This window comes from Gracilinanus agilis, chromosome 3 (assembly GCF_016433145.1).
Source record: "Gracilinanus agilis isolate LMUSP501 chromosome 3, AgileGrace, whole genome shotgun sequence".
Classification (NCBI taxonomy): Eukaryota; Metazoa; Chordata; class Mammalia; order Didelphimorphia; family Didelphidae; genus Gracilinanus; species Gracilinanus agilis.
In genome coordinates this window covers 597101820-597118536 of record NC_058132.1, presented here as the reverse complement: position 1 = coordinate 597118536, position 16717 = coordinate 597101820, and the positions used below count along the sequence as shown (strand labels likewise).

Genomic DNA, 16717 nt, shown 5'->3' with positions numbered 1-16717 from the left:
ATTTCCACTATATAGACTATATGTTAAAGTTAGATAATTGGTGAAGTTAAATTAATGTTTATAGTTTTCTCATTCACTAGTTAGGGAGGGAGCTGTTAGTAAATAGGTAGTAAGTCTACCTTATTCATAGTAAGAATCTACCTCTGTATATATGAAACTTTAAGGAAATATGCATAAACAAGGAAGGTATTTTAATAAATTGTTAGTAATGAACAATTTTTATTTGAAAGCTTTTTTTCTTATCACTTGAAAATTAAATCTTAGAAGAAGCCATAATCGTTTTAATTCATTGGAACACAAATTAGTTTACTGGGATAAATTTAACTATAAATGGGCTAGTTATTTATTTTTAGTGTTTCAATTTTAATCAATTGTAACAGATTGCAGTAAATTTCATTTAATTGTGTCTTTAGATTTGCTTATCTTCCTAGCATGGTTTTTATTAGATTCAGTCCTAATAAATAAATAAACAAACAAACAAATAAATAAATCCTATATATGTGATCTAATATATCCATTATATGTATATATATCCAATATGTATGTGTGTGTGTATATATATCCATTAATTTTTTAGAACCATTTTCAGGTTTTTATCAATAAAGGCACGAATTTACTGGACTTTATTGATTTAAACTCTGAGTCTTGCCAGATAAAGCAGTAAAACTAGGTTACATAGAACCTTTCTTCAGAGATGTTATTGTTGTCTTTTTGTTTGGAATCCAGGGGTCAAACACCAACAGAACATGAGCCAGGAACAGACTTCAGTTTTCTCCTTATTGGTTCTTAGAAGCTTACAGCCTTGCCAGAAAACATAATCAATGATGTCAGCAGGGAAACAATCAAAAGAAGATTGCCAGCATAATAAATAAAGGAAACATAAAGCATTAAACAAGATACAATAAACAAAATACAAATACAAATTATAGCTAACCAAGATTGCCTTTTTAAAAAAATGTTTCCATGTGCTATGGCAATGTTTTGTAGTTATGACCACTTTGCTTTGCGAATGCAACTTGAAAATAAATTCTATAATAAAACTCTCGCTAACATTTTAAAGTCTCTGAAAGTGATTTAAAGTTAAAATTGACACTCCTGTGGGCATATGGGAAAAGATATTGTTTATGTTTTGTGCCTTAATAGGATGAAGGCACATAAGAAACTCTGTCTAAACTTCAAATCAGTGATAAATTTCTCATTTAAGAGTAGTGTAACTATGGTCTCAACTGCATCAATAAATCATTGCAAAAGTACACTCAAACATCAGGAAAATAACATCTAGTTTTTTATTTGATTCAAACTCATCTATTTGATGTATATATGTGTGTATATATACATGTGTGTGATATATACAAAGGTAATTTTACCATTTTATATACAAAATAAGTGCATTCTTAGAAATTGATTACAAATTGATTACTTAAGTCTAAAAAAGTGCAAAAAATTTTAAACCATCTTCAATCATGCTGTACAGAAATAAATCAAATAGCTCATATACAAACATTTAAAATAATTAAAATGCATTTAACAACCAAAAAATACATCATGTACAACTTTAAAAGCACAAGACTATATTGCACTTAATAGCAACTCCATTACCATTGAAAGAATAATCAAAATTAGAGATACTCATCATCCCAGTTAAGACTTGGTTGATTTTAAAGGCTTGTTTTTTTGGCATTGGAAAAAAGCAACCGTTGTCACATTTAAACAATGAAGAATGTTCTAAGGCTTACTGGCCCTATTTTCTAATGTCAAGAAACTAAGCAAATTTTGAGGCATATTTTAAATTATGTTACTTTTAAATTACTTAGTTGCTTTACTTAGCACATTAAGCAGCAGCAGTTTCCAAGATGTCGTCAGACAAAAAGTCACCACTTATTCTCTAAATACTTTTATGTGATGAAATTCAGGACCATACATATACAGGTATATGCAAGCAAGGTATCACTGCCTGGAGGACTAAGACCACTTCCTGAAAATGCAATGCAAATTTCACAAAAAACAAAAAACAAAAAACAAAAAAACTCAGAAATGAAATGAACCATATGGACTTACTTTTTACCAAATTCCCAAAGCAGTTACTCTTGACAGGAGTGTTTACAAGAGTCAGAAAAATTTAAGTGGCCAAGTCCTAATTACATTTTTACTAATTTTTTTTTGTCCTAAATCTGTGAAAGTAAATGTTATAAGGGAAGTGGGAATCATGTCTTCTTCCTGCCTCTGGAGTGGTCATGCCTTCTTGGAGTGGTCAAACCACTGTCATTTTTTTTTTTTTAGTAAAACTTCCCATAAGCCACCTCTGTTGGTGCTAGAACTCAAAAATCATTTTTCTATCAAAGAGTGAAGTAAGAAAAACAGAACAAGGAGAATTGAAGCAGGAAGATTTCTTAGCACTTGATGTGCCATAATTTTGAAGTTGAATTGTTAGGGTAAAAATTGCACAGGGGAAAACAAAGTTACAGTTGTTAGTCCCTATAAAATAGGGGACTAAGAGAAATTGATTTCCAATTCTGAGTCCTACCCTGCTGACTTGAGACATACTTAAATTCCAAGTGACTAATTAAATTCTTAATTGTCTTGGCAAAGGAAATATTTTTATTGCAATCTAACATTTAGGAAGAACCTAACTGATAATCATCAATAGAAATTAGAAGTCATAAATTCAATACCAAAGTGTGGGAAATACCTGTAAGTGAAACAACATACAGGATTTAATGCCTGCATGTATGTGTGTGACGTATACACACAAAAACATAGTGTTTTGCTTTCTCTCTAATACTATTATATTTTTCGCTCCTTTAAGATAGGGGCTATTTTTGCCTATCTTTGGCCCTTAGCAGAGTGCTTGGCACATAGTAAGAGTTGCTCAAATGTTTGTTGATTTGACTCAAAGGTACTATCATTGGTTGTTTCTAAAACTGAATTCTCTAGTCCAGTAGAATCATAGGTCCAGTTCCTAACTCCATCCTATTTTTTAAAAAGCCAAATAAAATAAAAATGGTATATGAGTATGAAAGAAGCAGACCAGAATATAATTTTCAAATGTATCAAAATGATGTTTTTTATAATACTACTTGAACGTAATGACTGGAGATGTGATTAACTGAATATGGAGTTGGAGACTCTGCTACTTCCTACCTACATAACCTTGCACCTTAGATTTCTTATTTGTAAAACTCTAGTGGTTTGAATAAAATTCAGTTCAATTCAACAAATATTAAGTACCTACATCGTACCAAGCACTACACTAGGTATTAGAAGTACAAAAATAAAACTGTCAGATCTAGGCAATCTCCACAGCTACATCCAAGTTATATGATATTAAAGGAAAGACATAATTGTGGATTCTCTATGAGAACAAAGAATGAGAGTTTATATGAAAGAATCTTTTAAAATCACAAAGCAAATAAATATTCAATAAATGGCTGGAAACATTTTTTCTTCTGAATTTTTAAGACCAGTTTAGTTTTTTTTTCTTAAGACAATGATACTATTTTATGTACTATTTTCTTTTTCACAGAATATTCTTGTTTCCTTAGAATAATTTTCTAGGATTTCATATATCTTGGCTAGTTAGGATAAGAAATCTAAGCCCTACCTACTCCTGTGTATGCAGAATACACACAACAGAAAGTTGCAAGAAAGTCCACTTCAGGACATGAGTAAGTTTTCTTTCTGACCTAAGTTAACCACTGGGTGTATCAATCATCTTCATGGGAGGGATTTTTGCATCTGTTATAATTTTTTCATCTTATTTTTAATTGCTACCATTTGGTTTTTGGATCATTTTCATCCCCCAATATGTTCCTCTTCCTTTTTTTCCTTCCTCCCCTATTCAGGTTGCGTCCCTCTAATGAATCTCCAGCCATTCATTTAGTACCTACTAAGAGCCAGGCACTGTTCTACATTGCTGGGGTTACAAATTCCAAAAAAAGAAAAATGATCCCTAATCTCTAAGGGTTTATATTCTGTGTAACAAAATTAGAAGTTGGGGAGGAGGGTAAAAGCAGGTCAGCAAAACCAACCATAAGTTTGGTTTTTTCTTAAAGAAGCAAAGACTTTGTCTGAAATACCATTCTACAAATAAATGGTAGTAATAGCTGGTGAAATATTAGGTATGTCCTTTAATTTTAATGCTAAAATGAGGATGTGAATGGATTTATTATTTTTTGGTTTAGAGCTTAAAGATCTCAACCTGTTAACACATTCTTCAGGACACCAACATTTCCTCTAATAAATGGATGGCATGTTATGATTATCAAAAGTATACTGAAGTTGGGCTTGATCCATTTTTTAGTCTAAAAAGCAAGAAAAATAACCAGTGATTTGAGCATAAATTGGCAACGGGCCCCGTTAATGCATTTATTTGAAATCTAGCATGCTAACAGTCCCTAAAATTGTATTTTATGATGTTCTGTAAAAAAAGTGAAAAATGTTAAACATACTACTAATCTCAAAAGTACTAGTAAAGGCAAATAGCACTTGGCTTTCATATTCTTTGCTCAGTGAAGTGTTATCTTCAAGCAGGAAAACAAAAGACTTGAAGTGGATTAAGAAAGATATAGAATATGTGTGATAAGACAGCTAACAAAAGGAAATTTACCTCTGGCTTACAAAGCAAATTTCGAAGAGATGAAACCTACTCCAAGAAAATGTTACTTAAATTTTCTCTTATGTCAACATTTGTTTCATTACAAAACACATTTTTGACTGAAGTTTAATAGGGTGCCCCACCCTCCCAGAAAACAGAGCCTGCCTATAATTAGGTAGGAAAAATGAACAAACAACAAAAAAGGCACCTAACTAAAGAAATTTTTATGGAGACGAAGAACAAGGAACAGACAGAAGGGGACAGTGAAAGCAAAGTGAACACATGCAAAGTCTAAAAGAAAAATATGGATTGGACACTGATTTTGGAAGACCTCAAAAAAGACTTCAAAAACACATTTTGGGGGTGCGGGTGGTCTTTATGTAGAATATATAGCCATAAGACACATGGCTTTACATACTATTCAAAGAAGAGTCGTGGGATTATAGAATCGGAAGTAATTTTAGACCTCTTATAAATTCACCACATCACTTTAGAGATGAGAAATCAATGAAGGGGTTAAATGACTTCTCTGAAGTCACCTAGCTGGCACTTGTTAGAAGATCAACATATAGAAATATGTATTCTAGACAAATGTAAAAAATGATCCTGAATCTCAGTTCAATTTTAAAGACAATGAGATATTGACCAAGTAAGAATTCTGATTGAAAACTCTGGAAGGAATGGGAGCAGGAAAGGAGATTATTTATAAAAATTTATTAACTCCAAACTCCTTGTAGTTGAGGGGAAAGTTAATGAAATATTAGTCAGCTAATTGGATTTCTTGGATACGCTGATGTCCAGAAGACTTTTAAAATGATTGGATGAGGTACAGATTCAGCAATTAGAGAAAGTCCTCCGTTTACATTGAATTTTTTACAAAAGTTACTCCCCCCTTGACTAAAGCTAGATTTCTTTTTTTTTTTTTTAAACCCTTAACTTCTGTGTATTGACTTATAGGTGGAAGATTGGCAAGGGTAGGCAATGGGGTTCAAGTGACTTGCCCAGGGTCACACAGCTGGGAAGTGCCTGAGGCCAGATTTGAACCTAAGACCTCCCATCTCTAGGCCTGGTTCTCAATGCACTGAGCTACTCAGCTGCCCCCCTAAAGCTAGATTTCTGAAGGTTTTCTATTAAACTTAATGGCAAGCGTTTTCCTTTGTGTAACCTCTATATTGAATTTTACAAATGAGAAAATTAGGGACAAGTAATAGAAGAGGAACAAAATGAGGAATATTAATAGGAAGGATCATTTCAGCTGCTTTGAGGGACATAAAACAAAGTCTGGGCAATTATAAACAGGAAAAAGAAATAGGAATGAGATTTAGTTTCTGTATTATATACATCAATCATCTCTATCAATAAACCCAAAAGAAATGTATATATATATGTATATATACATATATATATATTGAATTCTTCTAATATTTTAGTGCACATACTTGGAAATTATTGTAATACTGGTATACTATATTTTTAAAAATACAAAAACTATATAGAAAGTTGAACTTCAGTTCATCTGAAAGGTTTTCAACAACAGCTTGACTGACAAAGGTAGTACAAAACACTTCATGATAAAGACAAGGTCTCTGATCATAAAACAGAAGAATTTGAGTCAGTCCTGGATCCTAAAATCTAAGCAACAATGGCATATGTTTAATTCTTAATACTTTCAAAGATAATTTCTAGATAGAAAGTATTAAGTCCACTAATGTTCCCTTCTAAAGAAAGCTGGCATTGTTATGGAAAACAGGATTTCAATGAGGATATTTTATTGCTTGTACTTTATTTCATAGCATAAGATAGCTAAAAGTTAGCAAGGATTCATATTAAGTAAGATTTTTTTTTTAATTCATAAATTGGACCTAGAGTGCTATTAGAAGAAAAGATAGCAATAATGAACTTCACATGACAATGAAGAGTTTAAAACCCATTTTCTTTTCAGTTTTTAATGTGCTTCATATTTTCAAATGGTCTCTATATTTCTCATTAACAAGATTGTTTTAAAGTTACTATTTCTCTCCCTACCACTCTTATTTCTCTTCTAAATCCTCCCTTTCTTCTTCTGTCTGTTCTCCCCCACAAAATTAGATAGCAAACCATTTGGCTGTAGGATTGAGAATAGTGTAAGAAAAAAAAAAAGAAAAAGAAAAGAACTTTTTAAAAAGGTTTTTAGCTTGAAATAAGCCCAATATCAAAATGGAATCACACAATTCTATCATCCTCCATAAATAAAAGTTCCATTGCCAGAGGCCCTGCGAGGTTAAGATGTCCATGTATGCACAGATATGAAGTGTCAGAGGTAGGCTTTGAACTTGGATTATCCTTTGTATAAGCTAATTCAGGCTGCATCTCAGAATTAATAGGAGAAAAAAATTTAAATAGCAAAAGAACTTTAAAATAGCCATATTTTAGATTTTTTAAAGTATTCATACCAAAGCCTAATTCTGATTCTGTTCCCTAAATGACTGATAATAGCCTCTGAATTCTGGAACCAGAAAAGATCTAAATTCCTCATTTTACATGAAGAAATAGAAGCTCAGAGAAGTAATTTGGCCCACTCAAATCAAACAGCAAATTAGATGGGCTACTCCTTTTACATAATATAGAAGTAGTTTTTACATGAATCCCAAAAGATTTGCATTATTTCTCTTTTGATTTTGCACATTTTTTTTCCTTATGTTTTATGTTAAATGATAGAGGTAAACATGACTTTACTTCTATATTTACTAATGCATCATGGGCAGAAAATTAACAATTCTATTTTTGTGGATTATTCTGAAATTCCAAAAGAGTTTTTGAAAAGAAGTCTTGTTTTAAACTTGGTGATGTTAACTTTTCTTTGTATCTTATGAATTTGCATTTTGTATTTTTTCAGGCCCTCTGTTTAAATTCTGATAGAAAGAGAATTACAGAAAACTAGCATTCTATTATGGTTTTCTGGTAATACAATAGACCTTACATGTTTCTTTCTTATTAAGACCAAACCCTATAGCATTTGTATTATAAAATACATAGACTCTCAAATCAACAGAAACCCTGAGAAAGTTCACTATTTGTCCATTTAAAAAATTAGCACAATATGACAATTTTTAAACTGAATCAAAGCATACAAGTAAATTCTGATGATATACTCAGAGATAGCATTTTGTATAGGTGCTTACTTTCAAATGAAATGTAATATTATCCAATATTCAATTTTGCTTATTTTTAAAGTGGCCCTGTCTGAATCTTTCTGTAAAAATCTTAAGGCAGATCTCAAACAAAAATTCTAATTTCAATCGGGCTTAACAAAACTAAAAATTTTTTTTTCAGTTCATTTAGGAAACATAATCAAGTTGATCTTGCTTGATAGAATCTTAATATGGAAAAACTAAAATATACCCATACTTTGTGTGTTACCTCATTAATGGTTCTAGCAATAAAAATGTTATTAAAATTGAATAAATTGGAACACCTAGGTGGCTCAGTGGATTGAGAGCCAGGCCTACAGATGGGAGGTCCTGTGTTCAAATGTGATCTCAGACAATTCCTATCCATGTGACTCTGGGCATGTCACTTAATCCCACTGTCTAGCCCTTACTGTTTTTCTGCCTTGGAACCAATACACAGTATTGATTCTAAGATGGAAGGTAAGGTTTTTTTAAAAATCGAATTAAATGAATAAAAACAAAATGAACTTGATTGTCTAATGATTTTTGTTCTTAGACTTCAACATAATTTTACACACTCATAGTACATATTGTACACATTCTTGGAACATCACATTATTTCCACTATAATACTCTTATTTTGCTAGTGTGTTTAATTTTTAAATTTTGAATTTAGATAATCCATAGAAACACATTCTTCTTTGATAATGTTCTTTAAGACCAAATCCTTTGTATCACATCTTATATATTTAAAAACTCCTGCATAGAATCATTTATTTAAATTTTCTCACCAACTAATAGAGTTGTAAAGAGGCCGATACTAGATGCTGTCTGGATTAGTCAAATTATTTGAGCATAAAAAGATTTAATCAAAAAAATTGAACTGTGATTTTAAAACAAAAAGCATTAATAAAACTTTAAAAATAAACAATCACACATACAGATGTAATTAAACTAAGTAGGAAAAATTATGGAATAGCATGGAAAATTGTTTCAAAGACTAGTGAGTTCAATCCGTTATTTTAAAGGTATGAAGATGGTTTTATAAGGACGTTGTGCTTAACAATCCCTTTTACTTTTTTAACTTTTAAAATTAAATCAATTCTTTCTTCTTAGTCTTGAATTTTTTTTATAAATACTTCATCTTTTTGCATTTAACCAGAATCAATGGGAATTAAGTCCATAAACCTAAACTAAGGAATTTTCACAAATATCAGTTAGATCTATATATAGAAATATATGTATACATACACATATATATTTAAAAGAACAGTATCTCACTGACTGCTTTTTAAATGGTGTACATTTTTCAAATTAAGAAATGAATCACATCAAAGGAAATTAAAATAGAACACAACTTGGAATCATTATTACTGACTTCTAACAACATCAGGAAAAACATTTGTTTAGTACATAAGAAATAATAAAACCTACATAATAAGAAATTATGCAAATATTTATGTTTCAAATGCATTCCAAAGGATCTGACTGTCAATACTGGATACAGTATTTTAGCTAACTAAATCTTATTTAAATTATTCAGTTACTAATAAATAAAGTCAAAAATGCACCTCTTGTTCCTTTACCTTCCCCTTGGCCTTTATTACTTTAAGATATAGATACATCTGAGTAATTTCTCAGAGATCTATGTGTTGAATTCTAGTGAAAGAGGGTTATGAAGCAATTTCTATACTTTTTTTTTTTGGCTTCTTGTACATCCTTGCACTTTTAACTACAAATGACTTCAGATTGTGCAACAAAAAGACTTGAAGAATTCTTAAATTCACTAAATATTTCAGAAAAGAAATTAATTCAATTGTTTATATCAATTTAAAAAGAAGGCCTAAAAAGCTTCTGTAAAAAACTATCTTTCTCCAATATTCTGTTTTTTTATAGTTAAGTACCTTACAGTGTACTGTTTAGAATGATAAATATAACCAAAATAAATAAATCTCATTTTCTTTGATTTTTTTAGTTTTCTCAGAAGTAAAATCTGGACTATACAGTTTATAGACTATAACCAACAGATTATAGAGTGAGCACTAAATCTAATCCCTTGCATTTTTCTTGGCTTTGGTACAGAATAAGAAATAGCTTTAATACCATTTAATAATTCACTGCGACTGGTTAAAGAATTTTAAAAATGAAGGCATACTCTGTACCCTTTATAAATATAGTATACATACATTTTATAATTTATCAATGATTTTCAGAATTAAAAAGAAGTCATCATAAAATTGAGAGATTTGCTTAAAGTGACAAAAAAATAAATCAAGTTTTGGTAACCAATGGTAGCAGGTGTAAGCAGCAATCATTTAGAATTTTGAGTGTTATATTCTGTCTCTCCAGCTGAAATCTGGCTGAGTCGTTTGCTGGATCCCCACAACTTTCTAGATAGCTGGCCTGAACGCATCTGTTAAAAAAAATCCAAAGAAAGTGTGAAGTTATTTTAAAAGGTATAAATTAAATTGACATGTCAAGAGATGATTATGAAAAACTTGGAAACAAACACTTCTGTTTTTAGTATAATTAACTCATAACTTTTGGTTCATATATGCATAAAGGTATGAATGACTATGTTTAGTAGCTCTTCTTATTTATCAGGTACTAGATTTTTAAAAATTTAATTGAATATTCTTGCTATGGAAAGATAATCAAATTCTTATATTTGACAATTTCTTGAAAACTTTGTTAAGAAATCATGCATGAATTAATAATGAGTTTCTTCCTATTATATTTATTTTGATACCCACTCCCCTGCCCTCGGGTCTAAATTTTTCATATTTTTGTGATTTTTCCCCCCCTTTCTTTTATCTGGAATAGTATTTAAATCACTCACAGAGACAGAATATTAAAAAAAATAAAGTTTACATATACGCATTTTTTTCCTGAATAAAATTTCAGGAAAATACAGCTTAACAATAGGAAAAAAATAATTTCAAAAATAAAAATGTTATGATTACCCTTTGAGTGTTTGGACTAAAAAGGAAAAGGAATTATTTTCTAAATGTAGTAGTCCCCTTCTCCCTCACCTCCCTTAGCTGAGGTTTTGATTTCCTCATCCTTTGGTCAACCTTGAATTCCAGGAGGAGGGAAGCAGGAAGCAGGTAGCCATCCGATGAGGGAGGGGCCAGCACAAGGTTCAAAGGCACGTCAGGCCGGCAGATGCTGGTACCCAAGCAAGAAAGTAGACTGAAATTTGGGCTGGTGCCGGGGGGGGGGGGGGCACAAAGGTCTCCTCTTTCTCTCAGCTAGTCTGCCTCCTGCAGTGGTCTCTCTGCCTGCCCAGCAGTTCTTGCACTTCACCCAGAAGGTTCTTTTTTTAGGTTTTTTGTCAGGAGAAGATGCCCCGGAATGTTAAGTGGAGGGCCAGGAAGCCCAGTGCTAGACAGTAAGCTGAGCGGCCCTCGGATGAGTGTTCTATACGCTACTGACGGGATGTTTAGCACTTGTGGAATGACTTCTTTTTCTTTGTTCTTTTCATAAAATGTTGTATCAGACTTTGAGTGCAGTTATATACTCACATCAAGGCTCATGCCACTGATGCATGATTACACTTTGGTAAGCAGAAATCTGTCTTTTAAAGATCCATTTGTTACTACCATCATTACACAATGTACCACATTTAAAATGATGCAATAATATTCCAGTTAGAGCATTTGAAAACAAGGATTTGTTAGACATTTGACAGCCAGTTTGTTCTAACAGTAATGATTGCTAGTAAAAAGAAACCTGTTCATTCAACACAGATTATGTTGTAAATTAAATAAACCCTGGAGTAAGAAAAAACTTAATATTTAACCATCTAACATGTCCATTTTCAGAGGCTTAAATTATTCCTTTGTATTCACCAATGTGACTACAAATACTGAGGTAAAAACGCCAGAGTGTGGGGGGACCTAAAGCATGTGCTTACCAAGTGGAAGCAGTGATAGAAACTGAGCGTAGATAGAGAATACTGCTGCTGACCATTGGCAGAGAAGAGAGTCGGGGCTGGGGAGCGAGGTGTCAAAGAATATAAAAACCTATAGTTTTTAAGAGGAATGCTGTGCCCCAAAATATACAGTAATATATAGTAGCACTGACTTTTTACATGATGCTAAATAGAGATAAATCATATTTTTATAGAATGAGATCATACCAATATCTAGATATATTTATATTTAGAATTTATCTAGAATATTTTAACTTGCAAAATAGCTTGCTTTCATAATAGGAGTTTTACAGAATTAACTAACTAATATCTTATGTTTCTTAGGTGCTCTGAATCATATTTATTGGCTGCTTTATTACATTTTAAATTTCTGAATAAGATTTCTAGGTGTTAAAAATCAATAAATAGTGAACTCTTTCGACCTTCAGAGTTCACTCAGTGTACAACAATATCTGCACTGTATTTAGATCTTGAGTAAATGGGCATATTTTATCTCCATATTTTAAATCATAGTGTCCAAATGAAGTTTTACTTTTCTAAATAATCTCTGAACTTTAGCTGATGCTACATCATTGTAAATGTAGTACATTTTGTTAAGATGGCAATTTAAAATATTTTCTTAAATGGATGTACAGAATTACTAAAAGACAGATATTTTTAGTGGCATATGCTTTGTTGATAGTATGAAACACTATCACACACAAATCACATAGTCTAGCATTTAAAAATTATGAAACTACTTTAAAGAAAAATGCAAAACAAAGTAAATCTTATTTTCTTTGGTTTATTACATCAATAACAATAGATTATATGTTACATCTAGAATATGTATATCTATATATCTTGATAATTAAATTCAAAGAAAGAGAAGAAATTAAACTTAAAAAGGAAAATTGAACAGACTATGATACATCTGGAAAAGAGAAGGAAGACTTGTAGAAGACATTTTTGAGAGAAATTTAAAGTTTTAAAGAAGTCTGTTAAACTAGGAAAGGACAACAAGGCTATATTAAGCTAGATATTTTGTTTTAAACCAGCATTCAAGGGAAGTCTCTACATTGCAAATATAATATGAATGTTTGGAGAAATGCTAAAGCTCAGAAATGCTACCACAACCCGCATTTTATAAAACTAATATTTCTGTTACAATATATTAAAAAAATAAAATCAACAGGCTAACATCTGTCAACTAAAGGGCTCTTTACACACACACACACACACACACACACACACACACACACACACACACACGTTAATACTNACACACACACACACACACACACACACACACACACACACACACACACACACACACGTTAATACTTATAATAGATGAATCCTAGTAACTGGAGTTTTTTTGTTGTAAAATCAATGTGAAAGGGCGTCTTATTGTCAGATCTCTCAAAATGATATCCTCTAATGTTGAAGATTAAAAATGTTCTACTTATTTCTATTTCTACTAAAATTCACATTCCTGAGTATTGTTGTTAAAACTCACAAAGCACAATAACTACCCTAGAAGCAAGTGGTTATTCAATATCTGAATATGCAGGAATTTAGGAATTGATAAAGCCTATGCCTACAAATTTACATCAGCCACAGGGAATTAGTTTGCCAGAAAGGATATATGGGGATATTCTTTGTGAAATGAAGTGAGAAATGATGCCTTTTAAAGAAAGGGCACAAGAATATTGGATATTTGTAAAAATGAAATCAAGATAGTTCCCATTTTAGGACTTATAAGCTAATTAGCATGCCCAAGTCTAGTTTTGGAAAGATCTAGGACAGCATTCATTACCCTCTAATTAAGACAGAATTAAGAAAAAACAAAAGGATCCTTAGCAGTTCAAGATAGAAAATTACTGATGATAAATTTTACCTCAGCTGGCTTGCCAACACCAACAATAATCAGTTTGCCATCTTCCAGACCTACAAGGATGTGGCTATGTTCTTTGGTAACAGAAACACAGTAGATTGGCAACCTCATGGATAATGGAGAGATGCTCAGATTTAAGCTAGAAGAGAAATGAATTAAGAAAATCTCATAAAATAATAGTTTCAAATTGTACTAAGACTTTTTGATATAATGATAGAGCTGAAAGGAATCTCCTAGAAATGAAGTCTTCTAAACCTGAAAATTCTGTAAAGGAAACCCTAAGAATCTAAGTGACTTTCCCAAGATGTCAGGTGTTAAAAGATGAAGTGTTCTAGCTAAAGCTGTTGCTTCTTCATTCCAAACATTTTCTGATAATCACATGCATCAGGAAAAAATATTTTAACGATGCTAGAAATCACTCCCCATATGTCATGACACTATATAAACTGCTTGGACTGCTCTAAAATGCCACTTTGACAGAACCTTTCAAATCCTAAGCATAGAACGTGACATCAGCTTTTGACATTCCTGTCGCATTTGTCAAGAGGTATCTGTGATAATTATTGAAAGACAACGAAAAAATAAAGAAATCTTAGAGTCTAGATTCCCATTGGCGATACCCATAGTTGATACATACAGTCCATTATTTTAATCATACTACATTTTTCTTAAGTGATGAGCTAGTGATTCTAGTTTTTTTACCTGTGGAGATCTCGGATGGACAAGAATCCTTGCAAGCTGCCCATTATGATGTGCTCTCCAGCTACACACATATCTGATACTTGTTCTGTAAGAGTCTCAGACCCCAGATACTTTCCATTTACAGAAAAGAGATGTAATGCATTTTTATCCTGTGGAAATTAAATACGGAAGATTTGGGGATATGTATTGAAGAATTAACTTTTTCCTTTATCTTGGTTCTTTTATAACTTAAGTCTGTGACTATAACAAAAAATGACTTCTGAGTCTCAGAAAAGTTAAATGGTATGGCGAGAGAAAGAATTCAGGGGTTTCTCTTAAGGATAATAAACACTGGTGGCTTATATTAATACAGCTCTTTACTGTTTGCCATGCATTTATATACACATCTCCTTTCATTTCCACAATAGCTCAGGCAAATAGGAACCGGTAGTAGCTTCTTTCTACAAATGAAGATTCGATAATACTTGACAGAGAATATATACATTTCAAGAAATACCTCCAAGTAATTCTGAGAAATAAAAAGGCAATTTTGATGAAGACTCATATTACCAAAAAATTATCATTTGCCATTTTCTTCATAAATAACTCTAATTTTTAAAATTACTATACAGAAGAGAAGAAATAATGTATTAACCTACTTTAAACTGATTAATTCCTTTACTAAAAAAAAAACAATCTTTTTCATATGTATTTTAATAAAGCATAATATAGAGCACCACTAATGTTGCTGGCATGAAGTTCTCTTAGTGTAGACATGAACAGTGAAAGAAATCTATCCTACTGAAGTGAGGACTTTCTTGCTCTCTTCAAAATTCCCACATAACACCAATACAATTGTGAGACTAAATGAACAGATGCCACTCTAGATAATTCAGGGATATTACATGAATATAGTGTATGTTACATACCTTGAAAGTGGTGTTTTCTTCAATGCTAGAATGGACAATGATATGTCCTTCCCATGATAAGGCCAAGTTGGGAATTGTCAACAGGAGAGAACTCTCACATGGTGGTCGCAAAGTCCTCATGTACTGGCCTTTCTGAACTGTATGAATAATCACAGTGCCATCCTGCAAAGAAGAGACAAGAGAAGCTAAAAAAAGATCAGGAAGACAAGGGAAAGTGAATGACGTGAGAAAGTATAATTGGGAAGGATGGACAGAAGAAGAATACTCCCACAAAACCACATACCTTCTGGCACATTTCCTATCCTGAGAGTCTATTCAGATCTTTCTCTTATTTCTTTCAATTTCACAAGCATTTTTTGGGTGCCTACTACATTTCAGACACTAATGGCAGCCACTGGGGAATAAAAGGAAACCCACTGGCCTCAAGGAGCTTCCATCTTAGGGTTCCCTTCAATCACAGTTCAGCAAACCTATAACTGTAGGAATTCGGTTTTTCCAAGTAGCAGCAAGTCACAACTGCCTTGGGGGTTTTTTTTTGTATTTATCTTTCTTTGAAGATTCTCATGTAAATATGGTGTAGCTCTCCCTGCCCTTTGGCTAAGAATCCTAAAAATAAAATTCACTTTAGATTTTTTGCCACTTAGAATAAAGAGAATTCTTTTTTAAAGAGAAAAAAAATAGCAAAATCTTACCCTTGCTCCTGACACTGCCAGGTCTAATTCAGTGCTGATGCCAACACAAGATACTTCATCAGTGTGTCCATAAAGAATCTGAAGGGGTTTGGGCACTAAGCCCACAGGAATACCTCCCTGTAAGTAATATAACAGAATGAAGGTAAGGTCATCTTTCTACAGGCTATTTTTATAATAATGTTGTTCATATGGAAATTAACCTTCAAATCATGAACAAATATTAAGTGTTGTAATAACAGGTTATTTACCACTATCTAAAAATTTCCCACATTGATTCAATTGACTCTAAGAATTCAATTCTTCAGGGTATATTGGAAAGGGCACTAGATTTGGTGAAATTAGGAGTTCAAACCTTGATTCTATGGCTTAATACTGATGTTACCTTAGGCAAGTGCTTACCTGCTGTGCTACTTGCCATATCATACATGTAGTATCTCTTGAACCAGAAATCAAATGTATTCCACAATAATCAGTGGATAAGCAGGTCACAATATCTGGAAGAAAAGAAAACTTTTTAAAGAAACTGAGTTAATGTAAGGTGACCAAATGCCATAAAAGATCACTCGATGTTTTAATACTGCAGTGAAGACTTTACTGCTTGAGATTAACAGAGAAAAACAATCTGAAACAAGTTTATCTACCTTTCCAATGTTAATTCTGAATAAAATGTTGAAGCATATGATAGGTGAACTGTGCTTATGGACCAACTCCAAATCCCCAACCACTCCTGCACTGGTCAGTTATTCCCAAAATTCTATTTGTCACAGCCGTTCTTATTTTACAATAAAGCTTTATTGATATTTTTATACCATACTTGTTCCATGAACCTTGCCTTGTAATAAAGAAATAAATAAAACCAACT

The 16717-nt window shown here is 32.1% G+C and overlaps 2 protein-coding genes across 2 annotated transcripts in view; one reads left to right on the top strand and one right to left on the bottom strand.

Annotated features, from left to right (window-relative positions):
* The window catches only part of LOC123242705 (alpha-aspartyl dipeptidase-like), a 28914-nt gene extending 27862 nt beyond the window's left edge, over positions 1–1052 (top strand). The window contains 1 exon segment of the mRNA XM_044670649.1: positions 727–1052. Coding sequence (XP_044526584.1) covers positions 727–790 — 64 coding nt within the window. The 3' untranslated portion in view covers positions 791–1052.
* A 9002-nt stretch (positions 1053–10054) lies between these two features.
* The window catches only part of NBEAL1 (neurobeachin like 1), a 173817-nt gene continuing 167154 nt past the window's right edge, over positions 10055–16717 (bottom strand). The window contains exons 48-53 of the mRNA XM_044670647.1: positions 16255–16349; positions 15856–15972; positions 15164–15325; positions 14256–14404; positions 13557–13692; positions 10055–10156 (exon numbers count right to left, since the gene is read on the bottom strand). Of these exons, the coding sequence (XP_044526582.1) occupies positions 10055–10156; positions 13557–13692; positions 14256–14404; positions 15164–15325; positions 15856–15972; positions 16255–16349 (761 nt within the window). The remainder of the gene's footprint in view (positions 10157–13556; positions 13693–14255; positions 14405–15163; positions 15326–15855; positions 15973–16254; positions 16350–16717) is intronic.